The following is a 14,871-nucleotide window of genomic DNA, read 5'->3' on the forward strand; positions in this document are numbered from 1 at the left end:
GGAAGTTAAACAAGTGATGGAGGTGTATGACCCACAAAATGAAGTAGTGACGGAAAGGAAAATAGGCCTAGAAAGAGAAGCCACTTTATTTTTGTAATTACATCATCAGATTGAAGACGGGTTTCTCAATTGAAGAACAAGATATTCTCTAAAGGAATGATTAAATTTACCAGTGAGTGTAAGAAGTAACACAGGTTTGATGTTGATGAGCCAGCATTGTGGAGAGAAAGGAGATGTCAAAATTGCATCATGTCGTTCTTAAGATTGAATTTGGACTCAATTTCAGAAAACACCAAGTATGAATGTTCATTCTGAAAAGCCCAGCATTTCATATTTCTAAACCAAGAAGAGACAGTGATATTTAGCTTGGAAGAGAAAAATGTCTTAACATTAATGTTTTCAAGGCACTGGCCTTATTGGATTACTAGAGAAAAACTATACTTTCCAGAATATTCTATCTCTAAGGGTGTACATAGGGGTGACTTCTGAAATTCCTTACAGCCAGTAACTTTAATATTCTGTATCTTGAGACTTTCTTAGCCTAACAATATTCCTTTTTTATCTGATACTGTCAACTTTGAAGAGTTCCTAAGGAACTGTTGTGAGATAGTGTTAAGTGGATGTAGCAACGTTGATCTGTGCAAACTAAATCCTTAGAGATAATTGTGTTAAAAGGTTACGGGTAAATCCATTGAAACCACCTAAAGAGCTTGGAAATTTAGATCTTGTTCATTGTGTCTGCACTTTTCCTGGAGAACTCTTATGTTTTACCACCAGCAATCACATTTTTCTTAACTCCAGTACTCTGAACTTTATCAGCAATTGATATTAACTACAGTATTGTTCTGATATGTTCTCTCTCTCCTATTAATTACATGCCACTGATTTCCTACTGCCCTGTTCCGGAACCCCTTATACCTACTACCTCTGACTATTCTTATTCTGATATCTGTAACGATTCTTTGTTGTTGTTTTTTTCCCTCAACATTGATTTCTATTCTATAACTTACATGACCTCTTCCTAGTATAATGTGTAAATTTTATCTGCAAACAAAATATATTTCTTAACTTGGTTTATGACTATACGTACTTTTTCAGGTAATAATATATCCTAGAGATCTCTCCATAGTCATATACAGAGATATTTTTATTGAGATATAATTGACATATAACATTAGTTTCAGATGCACAACATAATGATTCAATATTTTTATATATAGTGAAACAATGACTACAAGAAGTCTAGTTAACATCCATCACCACACATAGTCAGGATTTTTTTCTTTTTAAATATAGGCATCATCTTCCATCTTACCCCTCTTATTACTGTCCTGATCATTGAAAATGCTTTTCTGGCTTCAACCATCACTTTTATGCAGTTGACTACCAAGGGTATATCATAAATTTGACTTCTCTACCAAAACCCAAGACCACATTTTATTTTTCCACTTGAGGGGTACATTTGCATTTAAACATTAATATGTGAAAGACACTCTCAAATGTTCTTTGAATCAATATAATCCCAATTCCTCCCTTCTCTCTGACACCGCATTCAGTTACGGAATGCCATCATTTCAACCCTCAGAGTCTCAAACTGATATAAGTACATTTTGGTTTCTATTCTTACTACCGCTAACTCAAGTCTTCATTATCTCCTGCAAGGATTATTATAAAAAGCCTTCTGGTCTCTGTGTTTAAAATATGTTTCAATCTCAACAAATTTTATTTCTGCTGTGACCTGTGTCTTTCCAAGGCACTGCTCTCACCCATCGATGAAGCCTCAGGAGTTCCCTACTGTCTTCGGAATCGGGAAGCATGTGACACCATGTCTCAGCATGCCTCTCCAAGTTTATTTCATTTCCTTTACCTCCATACATAGGTATTTTTATCAAAATAGACCACGTATCCCCTAAGCACTATCTCAGCTTGGACAACTCTATACTGTTTTTGCTAAAAGAATGTTCTGGAATGTCACCATTTCCTTGTCACTCACTGTGCCTCAGGTTGGACTGTCAACAATCCAGCCATCCTTCAACATCTACACTAAATGATTCCTTCTTGAAGAACATTTTCTAGTTCCTTACATGGAACAACATCTCTCGGAATGAATCTCTGTAACATTTGGTTTCCATGACACACACCAGAGTGCACTTGGTATGTTATTCATCTATGTAATTCTTTTATGCCCACAACTGGACTGCAAACTCTTTGTAGACAAGAAGCTTATTCATTTAATGACCTGAATCACTAAGGAAAGGCTTTGCTTATAGTAAGAGACAAATTCTTTTTGTTTTTAATTGAACACAGTCAGTGGGCTGCAACATACATCACATGACAGATCCTCCTTGAATTCAGTTTGGTGAACACAATTCAGGTTTTAAGTCCAAAACTAAAACACTTAATTTCTAAAGAATAGGCTATTCTTACCAACAAATAAGGCAAACACAATATGCTACTTGAAGTGATTATGGAAAATAGACGACTAAAATCATAATAAAAAACTATAAAACACGCTGCCACAACTTTAGACAAACGCTCGAGAGCAGCTGTCATCCATGCACTTGTCCTGTAACTCTGATCAGGTGAGGTCGCATACATCCTGTTCTGTCTTGGGAACTGCAAACAGCTGGGCCTCAAACAATGTGCTTGTCTCCCCTTCAGTGCATACTCTGCTTTGTTTTACGTTACTGCCTCCAAAAATTCTAAATACCTCTGAGTCATGAGTAATTTTTATCCCTTAATTCTATTTTATAATATAATACATACACAAATGTTAAGAGAATGGACAGTTTCAAGAGACAGTGGGGGTTTAATTTGGCAATTGGGAGTTTCCAGAAGGCTTTTCTGAGGGGAATTTCAGGAAAGTGATGAGAGAAGAATGGGACTGAAAAGAACCGAAGAGGAAATGTTTGGAGAGAAAGCGTAGAAATTCAGTTTAAACACTCTTCAAGAAATATTCTTGTTGAAGAAAAATAACTTGAACGCACACTAAATAATATTAAGATATAGTCCCCCGACCTAATTGATAACAAATATTTTAAAAATATATTGAAAAATTCACATTTTTCACTGAAGAAGACCACTTGAGCATATTTAGAACATGTAGAATACAACTCTAGGATAAACTGAGGCATATTGAAAATTTAAATCTCTCTGTAGCACATCAATTTTTCATATTCATTCATTTACTGAGTCATTATATAAGCTATTTAGTAGTGTTTACTAAGTGCTCACTAAATTTTATTCATTATAATTTATCGTGTGTCTATTTTGAATGTCATATTCATATGTGATATAAAAAATATTCAATTACTTTATAAATGCATTGGATTGTTTAACATCTTTGTTCATAGAATACTTTTTTCCAAGGCTTGTGTTAATAAATTTTTGAGGTCATAAGTCGTTTGAGAAATTGATCAAAGCTATGGACCTGTTCCCTCCCACAATGAACATGCTCACCTTTATACCAACATGCTCATAGTTAGCATATAAGAGCATTTCAGTTATCAAAAGCTGATACAGGTAGGGACACTTTTCAGATAAAAGAAGCTTCAAAACTTTTCATTTGAATTATTTTGGAAGAAAATCTTTCCAAGACATGTCACTCATTTTCCATCTTAATCAGATTATAGAAACTTTTATCTTGATGAAGAGTGCTGTTCCCACCATATGGGCTCCACTCTGCCAGATTCTTTCAGAACTTCTTTTTCTTTATTGTTTCAGGTATTCTATCTGCTATGTATGTGATTCTAACAGTACCATCTCTGCTCCCAACCCTTTCTGTCAAAACAAGGAACCAGAAAACAGAAAACCCCAAACTATTTAAAGTTGAAATAAAATAAGCTATCTGCAAGGTTCTGAGACTCTCTTATTAAATTGTATGGTCTTTCTTTTATTTGTGGTTATTCAACTCTGTCTCTTTCTTCAAGAGCTTATCTATATTCCAGAAAAGTGAGGTGCTGTGCATATAGGCTTTATAAAAAAAAATTCGTAGTCTCTATAAGACATGATCTTTGGAAGTTCTTTAAGGAGTCTTTATAAATTTAATTTTATTTATTTTTTATACAGCAGGTTCTTATTAGTTATCTATTTTATACATATTAGTGTATACATGTCAATCCCAATCTCCTAATTCATCACATCACCACCCATCCCCTTCGTTAAGGAGTCTTATTCCAACCCACTGAAAAAAAAAATGGGCATAAGCAATAAACAAACTTTCTTAGTTACCTAGTCTCTATTTATCACTAACATGCTGTGTATATGTGTGTCTGCGAGCCTGCAAGCATGTGTGTGTGTGTGTGTGTAAGTTTGATGTTGGATAATTAATATTTGGACTTAGGACATAAAACAAATGCCAACTCACACAGTTTACAAGTTGTCACCGCAAATTATTCTCTCTGTGTGTCCTTGTCCAAAAACATTGGACATATCTGACACAACACTATAGTCATGCTTTACATATACTAGTATCAAATTGGATACCATGAAGAATGTGAATAATAAGTGATTATTATTTATATTACCCAATTTGATATGAGTGGATTGTGATGGTTAATTTTATGCGTCAACTTGACTGGGAGGGGAATGCCCAGATGGCTGGTTAAACCACATTTCTGGGTGTGTCTGTGAGGGTATTTCTGGAAGAGACTAGCATTTGAATCAGTAGATTGAGTAAAGCTCTCCCTCACCAATGCAGGTGGGCATTGTCCCATCCATTGAGGGCCTGAATAGAACAAGACGTCAGAGGAAGGGTGAATATACCCTCAGCTTATCCTGGACATCCATCTTCTCCTGCCCCTGGACATCAGCACTCCTGATTCTTAGGTCTTTGAATTCAAAGTGGGGCTTAACACCATTGGCTTTCCTGGCTCTCAAGCCTTCGGGTTTGGACTAGAATGACACCATCAGCTTTCTGGGCCTCCAGCTTGCACAGAACGGATCTTGGAACTTCTCAGCTGCTGAAATTGCATGAACCAAACTCCCAAAATAAACCTATTTCTATGTACCTACAGATATCCTATTGGTTCTGCTTCTCTGGAGAACTCTGACTAATATATGAATATACTTTGGAAAATTCTTAAATATTATTGAGAATAACCTTCTTCTGGTCATCAAACAACAGTAAGCCAGTCCCTCGACTAGTATTTGGAGAAACCAAAATAAATAAAATCTCTTTTGGGTGGTGTAATAATGTTTGGGATACTTATTCACAGAATATAACCTTTTCTTATATGGATAATCAGTGAAGCAATCAGCAGGCCAAACAATCACACTGCCCTTACACAAGACTGAAGACAATATAGGACAATATTGGTTTTATTTGCAGCATTAAATTGCTTTGTCACTATGCTTAATATACTTCTTAAAGTTTAGTGATGATAAAGGAAGTAGGCAAACCTAGGCGAAGCATAATTTTAACACAAATTTTTCAAAAATACAAGTTTGGTAAGTCAAAAGAAAGGTAAAGAGGAATAAAGATTTGCAATTTATTGATATTTATGGAATTTTTGTCGTAAGCAATACTAGTACCATAGGGCATTTGGTATGCTGTTATTCAAACAGCCTATTTTAAGTTCACATTTAAGTTACTAGACTCTAAGATTGGTTTCGGTTTTTAAAGTTTTTTCCAAACACATTCTGAAGAGGTGCCATGTTTCGATCTGATAATACTTTTAATTAGCCATGCGTTTTAGAATTAGGTGCTAAGGTTAACAAAAATCAAGAAAACAATAGCTCTTTGCTTTTTCCCCCTCTGTTTTTCTTGTAAATTACTATTGTCCAAACTGGCATAGCAGCCTTCCTGGTTCCTTCCTCCCCCCAAAAAATCATAGGCCCTTAGAAGAGTGGTTCCATCTTGAATGACCAGCGTCCCCAGAATCTCTCTAGGGTTTTCCTTCCACGTTCCCCAAACTCATAACCCAACATGCTACCCCCTTTTTCCACAGATTTTACCTTTCCTCTCTTTGCCCAGACACTTTTGGAATGGACATTTAATTTGGATTTTCTCTGATTTCTGAATTCATCCTTCAATAAAGATACTATTTTCGGTCACTTTTTCTTCTCCTTGCCCATAGCAAGGACAGCTCCCTTCATTCGTGAACCAGCACAAGCTGCTGGACATCTACTCTCGGCAAAAGTCTGGGCCCTCCACCACCTCTGGAAAGTGGATTAAGGCATAACTCTAACTCGTAAGGCCTCAAGCTGCATGAAGATGGCATGTGGGCATGGAACCGTCTGCAGACCTTTGAGGTCTCCATTACACAGGTTCTCTTCAACTGAAGAATATTACCAGTAGTTAGCTATTACCAGTTACAAGTTGAGGTCACCCTGGCAGAATATATCTCAGAGTCAAATGAGTCACTATAGGAGTAAAGGACCTTCCGAAGAAATCAAGTATAAGATGAAACACCAAAGCTGTAATCATAAAAATGTTATGTTCTATACCGTGTGAACTCCCCTAGTTAATCCCTCCTCAAAGTTAGGTCTCTTCCTGATCTAGAAACTAAAACTTAAACATCCTTTGAATAAGAATGTGAGGTAAGATATTGATTTAAACACATCTTTATCTACAGTTAGTAGTCTTTATGTGAAGATTGCTAAAACATGACAATGAAAGAAAATCTGAGTCATAGTAACATCACAAGAGGAAGCTGTAAAGAAATAAAACTGTAAACATGTATCAACTCAATGCATATAGTATTTAGGAAGAATAGTTCTTTGTTCTTGCAGTATTTTTAACTACAAAAAGAAATGTGCCGTTTGGTTAACATAATTGCTGTTGGCTGAATGCACAATAATTGTAGCACTGTAAGAGGCCGTGTGTAATTCCTCCCTATAAGAGACAATGTTATAGACAGCTAAAGGAAGAAAGATGTTTTCACTTTACGTGTGCTACCATTACAGAATCCACTACAGAGACCCGAGAGACGCACTGTGTCCTGGAAGTTACTCATGAAAACTTCGGCAGCAACAGCATTGTGACAATGACCCCTAAAGGTCTCTGAAGTGTCCCACCCTTATGGAGATTCAGCAGTTCTTTGGGGCCCCTAACAAGAAAGTGACTCGGCATCTTCATGAACAGTGTTTGCGAGACCACGAAGGCTTATTTTTTATATAATCACATAGTATATACTATATATTTTCAACATGAGATTGGATAGCAATAAACATTTGCTATATACGTGTACAGATAAATACAAGTAGGCTTAAATAAATGTATACAAATACACTCAGATGCATGCGAATGTGTGTGTGTAGGTATGTGTCTATAGTGAATATGTGGTTGGCCCATTGAAAAATCAGACACCAAATACCCACAATACATTACTCATGTAGACTCAAAGATATGAACAATGGGTACCACACTTAGAAATGTATGACTCAGATACTTGCAAAGTTTTTTAAAAATTCAGTCAGATTTTGGGAAAACATCCTATTTCTTACCTACATTTCCAGTCATTAAGTATGAATTCTGAAAGTCCATCATCCCCATTCCAACAATGTGTATAAAATCTTCAATCACCTGCATTAACTCTATTGAGCCCGGATAAATCTACAAAAATAAGCAAAGGTTAGATGGAATTTAAAAAATCTATATAATAGAATATATAACTGGAATTTTAAAAAGACACAATGAGATCATAAATGAGCTCTGATTTATTTGAAGACATTTCTCCAACTAGCAGCCGCTGTATTTTTTTTTTACTTTTTAAAATTATTTTTAATCATTTTATTTTATTTTTAAATTTTTATTTATTAATTTATTTTTTAACCCATCTAACAGTTGTATATTTTTTGAACTAACAGTTGAGAATGACATCAAATGTCAGCCAGCAAGAACTCTGGAGGTGATATGATGCCGTGATTAATCCTTCATAAATCCAAGAAAACTCAAAATATCTAACAGATTGTACACTTAGAAGCAGCATGTCTTTACTTTTGATGGGTTCCTTTCCTCACTTAAATATAACATAGAACAAACACTGAAATTTGGGGGCTTTTTACATTTTTTTTTACTTAGCATCTGTACAATGAACACTGGGGAAAAATAATTATTATTGCCATCATGAATATTTACAGACTATTAAGTTCACTGTAAAATAACTATCTTGGGAGAGACATTTATTTCTAATCATTGTAATAGCTGCTGTATGAATAATAGTGTTGGCAATACTTGCAGGATCATAAAACAGCTCTAGTATAGGTGTTTCACATGTACATATGTAAGACACACCCAACATCATCCGCCTCATACACTGCAAACAGATGAGTGTTTGCTTAAAGATGACCTGATTCTGGCAATAGCTCACAGTGAGAGGAATGTGAGGTCCATTTGAAAAGACAAATGAATTTTAGTATGTGTAACCCATCATGCTGACAAAGTCAGCCTGCATTATATAACCAGATTAAAGCAGAAAGTCTTTTGAAGTTACGTTCATTGCTTTTAGCCATTCAGCACCACTGCAGCTTCAAGCCATGAAAAATTTAAGTGCATTAGAGAATTTTAAATGGCTTTGTTTTGCAAAGGCTTGTGCAGAACGGGGAGAGAGACTCTGATGAGCAGAAAGACATGCCGGGCAGGGTGGCCAGCAGGCACAGTGCGTATATTTTACAGGAGCTTGCAGCCGCACCCATCCAAAAATCAGACACCTCGAATGCATCGTATACTTCCTCATATATGGTTGAAGACATGAACAATGGTTATTACAGTTAGAAACGTATGGCATAGATAGTTGTAATTTTTTTTTAATTTCAGGAAGACTTGGGGACAAATGCTATTGCTTACCTATCCCATTCCCGAAATGTGTGTGAAATTTCCTCCACATTCCAAAAATGTGTGTGAAATTTCCATCAGCTCCAAACTTCCTGCTGCTACTGTATTTTTTCTTCTATTTTTGTGTAGGTGTGTGTGTCTATGAGTATGTGTAGTGTGTGGGTAAATACAAATTAAAAAGAAGAGGTTTAATCCTCCCAGTTGAAAATAGAGAAGAGACTCCCTCCCTAACCCCTTGCCCCCCTCCCTTAAGAGCATTTACTTTAGAAAACTTGTAATAGTTAAATCCTTTCTCTGTCTCTTTGAAATGCGTGTAAACCTTTTTGAAAGTTAAATAGCCTCTTCCCAGCTTAAAGACCCAGGGATGTCTCTCAGTGGAAAGTCATCACATAGATTGCTGTGCGGTGGGAGGGGCGGTGGGAGGGTTAGACCCTGACTTAAGCAGGTGCCTCACTCTGAGTTGTAAAACTGCCCGCAGTCATTAAGATATCAGAGCTCATTTTTCCTTTGGATAAAGCCAATTCACTAACAAGATGGTCATCCCAATTACCTAGTGCATTTAGGATGAACTACCTAAAGTCCTCTTACTTGAGAATTAGCTACTGTTTACCTCGAGAACACATGTGTAATGAGTTGAACATCTGCTCATCTGTATTAAAGGATGAAGTTTCTCTGTCTTTGCAACTCTTAGTGAACTGCCTGTGAGGCACATCACATTCTGGCTTAATGCCTATTCAATAATAAAACTGTTTTCTTTCCTGTCTACTTTGGGGAGAGTTTTCTAGGGTGGCAGCAGATTTTGTTTGTAGTTATATGTTCCCAACAGTTTTCAAATGTCATAGAGCCGGGGCTGATTTTTTTTTTTTTTTTTTTTTTTCTGTAAAGGGTCAGAGAGTGGCTTTGTGGATCACGGGGTCTCTGTTGGAACAACCCAGCTCTGTCCTTGCTGCACCATAGCAGCCTTAGGTACTGTGGCTATGATGCCAAACTTTATTTACAAAACAGGTGCCAGCCTGGATCTGGCTCAGCGGCCACAATTTACGCACTCCTGGAGAGACACAGGAGCGTTCAGTATAAAAAGGAAATATTGATCATCACAATTATCATGAATGAAATGGACCGTCCATTCCAACTACAATGATGGTGTATAAAACAGTGCTATAGAGAATGCAGCCTTTTTTTTTCACTTTAGTATACTGTATTTTTAGTAGGATTCTTTAGCTAAACATAGTTTCATCCTTCATAACTGGGGTTTATGTGTAGTGAACAAACTATGAAATGACACTGTTTATTGTCCAAAAGTGTGAGTTCTAATGGCAAAACGCTTCTGACTTCAATATTCACCATTTTACTCAGCTAGTCTTCCAAATGCACACAGAGCTATGCTTTATGTTATATTTTGTTGAGACTATTCCTCTAAAATAGACAAAGGATTATCTCTGGTAGATTTTAAACAGCTCTTATTTCTGAAGAGTTCACCCTTTGTGCCCAAAACTTGGAGACTCATTTACCACTTGGCTGCATTTATGAAAACATCGCTACAGAATAGTTGCTTTTATTTCAAATAGTTACTTCAATGAAGCATTAAGGATCATCACTACTGAAAAAAATATTTAAAAGATAAGAATATACTTAACTCAAAATCACAAGTAAATAGGTGGATTATGGATTCAGGATTTTCCATTGACAAAAAGTTCTGCCGCTCTTCATTATTTGCTCAAGTTGGGACCTTGCAGCAAATAACACCATCTGATGGATTGCAGTCTTGTTTTAAATAGGGTATTATACATTTGTCCTAAATATATCCATAATTAATAGTCTCCAGCACTCTACAAAGATGTGCTTAGCCACTTTAGAATACACTTAGCAGTGTATTCTAAGGAAAGACACCATTTTCTCACAGCGAGTGAAGGAGGTTCTCCTCTAGAATGAAGCCAAGGACAAATACATAACTCAAACTAGTAGGAAAAGATAGATTCCGTGTCTTAAACTAAGGAGTGATTTTTTTTTTTTTTTTCTTGCTATGGCCAGAAGCACAGCACTTGTACCTGATAATGAGGTGGACCCACACTGGACTATTTTTAGAGTCTATCCATAGAGTTCCTATGATAATAGAAATAAAGGGCATGCTTTACTCCTGAAGGCCCAGAATATGATTATAAAGGGAAAGGGAGAGAGAGGGTCCACTTGAAACTCAGGAAGTATTCATTTTCAATATTGCATTGTTCTCGCGGAATTTTTAACAAGGGTCAAGTAGAAAACGTTTACATTAAATTTCTACAGGATTTTTAAAAACATGCTTATTCTCCCTTTCTTAACTTCTAACTCACTTTTTCTGTGATTTAGAAAAAATAGTATTAACCGTGTGTCAGTGAGTATAGCACAAATGGCAGGACCAGGCATTTTTAAAACAATAACTAAACCAACAAGGCTCCTTGCTACAGTTGCCATGCTTAGCAGAAAGAGAAAAAGAGCAGAATACATTTCTTGTAATGAGAACTCATTTTTACAATTCTTGGCTTTGAGTCAAAATGCACATCTGTATACATAATTCAGGTAACACGTAACAGAGTCAATACAGATGATTTTACTAGTTAGTACTCCCACAGTTTAGTTTGCAATGTGTCCTTTTATTTTTTTTTATTTTTTAAGCAATATTAAAGTGCTAGTTTATGATTTTGCTGTTTATCCCATCCATAAGTTATCTTTGTATTATAACTGAACATTTTTACATTTCTGTTTTCACAAATGTGCAATCAGGTTTACATGCTGCTTGGTAATTCTTTTTCATTTAACATTCCATTATAAGCATCTTACCACATCAATATTGATATGGCAATGTGTCCTTTTAGATTACCTGTTTTTCCTATAGTCTGTAGACAGGAAAGAAAATGATGGGTAAGGCATAGAGTCATTATGTATTAATACCTTAAAGTTAAACATTACTTAAACCTGCTCTGTTTTTTCACATTTTAAATATCATTGATTCCATAGATTGTTATGATAAAGGAGGTCACTTGTTTTCTCTAAAATTAGAACGAGATAATCTAGAATGACTTTAAAATTTTTCCTAGTATGTTCTTGGAATAGCGAGCCATTACTTTTTTCACATATTACGAAGCCTTATTTAACCAACTTCATTTTAAGTTCTGAAATAACTTCAGCTTTACCTGTTGTGCATCTTCCCATTTTTCCTTGTTGTCTTCATCTAGAAGGTTGCTAACTATTTGAAAGAAGTTCTGTAAATTAAATTAGATAAAAGGTTTAATGTTACACGAGGGAATATCTTTTCCAGCAACATCTGTTTGAACGCTGAGGGTATAAACACTTTGCAATACTGCTTGATGACCCTAACATGCTATTCTAGAAGATCTCTGAGGACCCTCCCTCAGCAACATGATTCTGGGATTTCTAGAGAACGTCACATATTCAGAAGACATCACAATAGGCACAACACTTACTTTCTATCACAGTTATATGCTCTGCATTCTACTCTGTCAGGCCACCGTATAATTATTCCTTACAAAGAAGCTCTCTTTGTAAGCTCCTGTAAGAAAGTCCCCTGTGTTTGTCTTATTAAAGTCGTCCAGTTCCCTGTGAGGAATGATTGCTACTCACACTGCTGGGTCGAAGGGCATCACAGTGAAGCCACAGGCCACGGGCAAAGCTGAGGCCAGTGAAGCCTTCCTCCTATTGGATCCTGGCTCTGCCCTTCCTGGCTATTTTACTTTAACGTTTACAACTACTTATTGCAATGACGACATGAAATTTTTCAAGTTCCTGCATGGTAAGTGCTCAGGAAGTCTTGGCTGTTTTCAAATTCCCATTCTTAAACCCCCTGCCTTTTGCAGCAAGCCAAAATGGAGGGATGTCCAAACCCTTGTCATCCCCCTGGTCCCTAACTAACTGTTGGAAACACATTGGCTTTAACGTGTTCCAGCAGTGCCTGCGATGAGTTTCGGTTTTCCCTTTCCAGGCAGACAGGCACCTCTCAGTGTTCGGTTTTTGTTTCCCACACATCGCATCGTCTGTGTCAGTACTCACTTCACACACGAGGGATCTGTACTAAAGAGAGACCTTCCTATCCTCTCACACTCGCTGTGAGCCAGGAGAGGAAATCAGGGTGCCAGGGACATGGGGTCACAGGAGACCTAAGAAGTGTAAAGTGAAGCCTTGGCATCTGTCTGAAGCTACACGGACAGTGGTCCCTTGCTTTTATCCTCAGAGCGCACCTCTTCTGGCTGCTCCGTATGTTATGAACAGGAGCACGGCCTTACGTTGATACCTTCACTTAGGACAGGTCTCCCTTCAGGAGTTGGGGGCCAGGTAGTCACCATTTTTTAGTCTCTTCAGCCTTCTTCCCTATCCAGCCAGCTTTTCAAGATAGGTCTTTACTCTAATTCCAAAGAAATTCACCTGCGTGTTTTTAGAAAAAAAACCAAGCAGCTTCATTTCCTCTTGGGGTTTGAATCTGTTAGCATCTATATTTAATTGCCCTATTTGTGCTATTCATTTTAATAGTTCCCGGCAATCATATGGCTGAAACATGTTTCCAGTCACAACCTCTATAAAACTTACAGAATATTTTAGGCAGCTCTTGGGAAAAAAACCCGGCAAGTCTGTCTGAGACCCGTTTTCTAATTCGTTTAACCTTTTTGTACTACCAGCCATTTCTTCCACTGAAAATGTCCTGGCTGGGGTGATAACATTTCAAGGGCTTTGTCCACTGAGCTGTAATTCTACGTATGGGCAGAAAGAATTAACCTTCAGAGTTCTCCGATCGCCTGTGGCTAGTGAACTCAGTAGGGGACGTGGTGCTAGTGAGACCAAAGTTGCAGATTTCATCCCCTTTCACGCCGTCAGCCTTGCTGAGGTCCATGACCGCGCCTACGTCCTAGCCCCTGCCTGCTCTCATACAAAATGCATGCTGCTCCTAACAAGGGTACCGCAAGAATGGGAAGCAATTTGTGCCAACGCATCTCCGTTTCCGGGAAAACATTGCACAAAGCGTGTTTTAGTGACAGGGAGTCAGCAGCTCTGCGCTGTACGTCAAGGCCAGTGAGCACACGCGATTCCTTGATCAAAACGATAAATTCAGAGTTCGGTGTTTCAAAATCACCAGAGGGCATATATAAAAAACCACAGATTATTAAAATATACATTCTAGTAAGCAGAGAGTCTAAGAAAGGCGGTTGTACTATCTTCCAAGGCCAATAAATCATACTTGACTAAATGAACATGGGAATGCCGCACAGAGTAAAGCTCTCCTTCTATCTCCCAGTGGATTGAATCTGAAAATGGTCAGTTGTAGGTTCGTGTAGGGGGACAGGGGCTAAGCCTTAATATCCCAGATGGGGGAGGGGGAGGGGCATTTCCAGGGATACTGAGCTTTGCTTATTCCTCAGTGTATCCTCGTCGCATGCAATGCCTTGCCCACAGCAGGTGGTTAATAAAGTCCTAACTTAAAGGAAACAATGAAATCACAAAGTCAGTACACCTCGCTTTCTCCAACAAGACTCAAACATCATTCCTCTGAGTTGACCCTGCTCTAATCTGTCTCACACACGTTGAAAAAAAATGTACTTCGATATATCAATTCACTTCTACATTTGCTCAAATATCATACTGACAGATGGAACAAAGCAGAACCAAACAGAACAGCATTTTGAAGAGGGGACTCATAACCTTTCAGACCACTTGACTGAATTTTTGAGAAAAGTATAAAGCAACTTCCACGGCAGCAGATGCACAACTTCTAGAATTTTTCAAGAGCTCTGCTACCTATGGTCAGACCTCTCCTTTGATGATATGTGGATCAAGTCCCTTAGCCCCTGAATTGCATCTGACAGGTTTCTGTTTTGTTTTGATCACATCCCGATCTCTACGACCTAGACTGATTTGAAAAATTCAGCGTCCTTAGCAGAGTCTGAGTTTGGAGCTTGAACTAGGCAGACCTGCTTTAAAAATTCTCCCAACATTTATTACCTGTGTGGTACTGGGGTAACGTTGCCCACCTCCGCCTATGTTCTCTAGCCTGTGAGGCAGAGATGCTAACACCTGCAGGGCAGAGCAGCTGTGAAGCTCAGAGCTAATTC

At 37.6% G+C, this 14,871-nt stretch overlaps 1 protein-coding gene across 1 annotated transcript in view; it reads right to left on the minus strand.

Annotated features, from left to right (window-relative positions):
• The window catches only part of ADGRB3 (adhesion G protein-coupled receptor B3), a 799,562-nt gene that overhangs the window by 386,614 nt on the left and 398,077 nt on the right, over positions 1 to 14,871 (minus strand). Inside the window, exons 10-11 of the mRNA XM_060030408.1 lie at positions 11,947 to 12,015; positions 7,447 to 7,555 (exon numbers count right to left, since the gene is read on the minus strand). Coding sequence (XP_059886391.1) covers positions 7,447 to 7,555; positions 11,947 to 12,015 — 178 coding nt within the window. The remainder of the gene's footprint in view (positions 1 to 7,446; positions 7,556 to 11,946; positions 12,016 to 14,871) is intronic.

The sequence above is a fragment of the Delphinus delphis genome, chromosome 14, assembly GCF_949987515.2.
Source record: "Delphinus delphis chromosome 14, mDelDel1.2, whole genome shotgun sequence".
Classification (NCBI taxonomy): domain Eukaryota; kingdom Metazoa; phylum Chordata; class Mammalia; order Artiodactyla; family Delphinidae; genus Delphinus; species Delphinus delphis.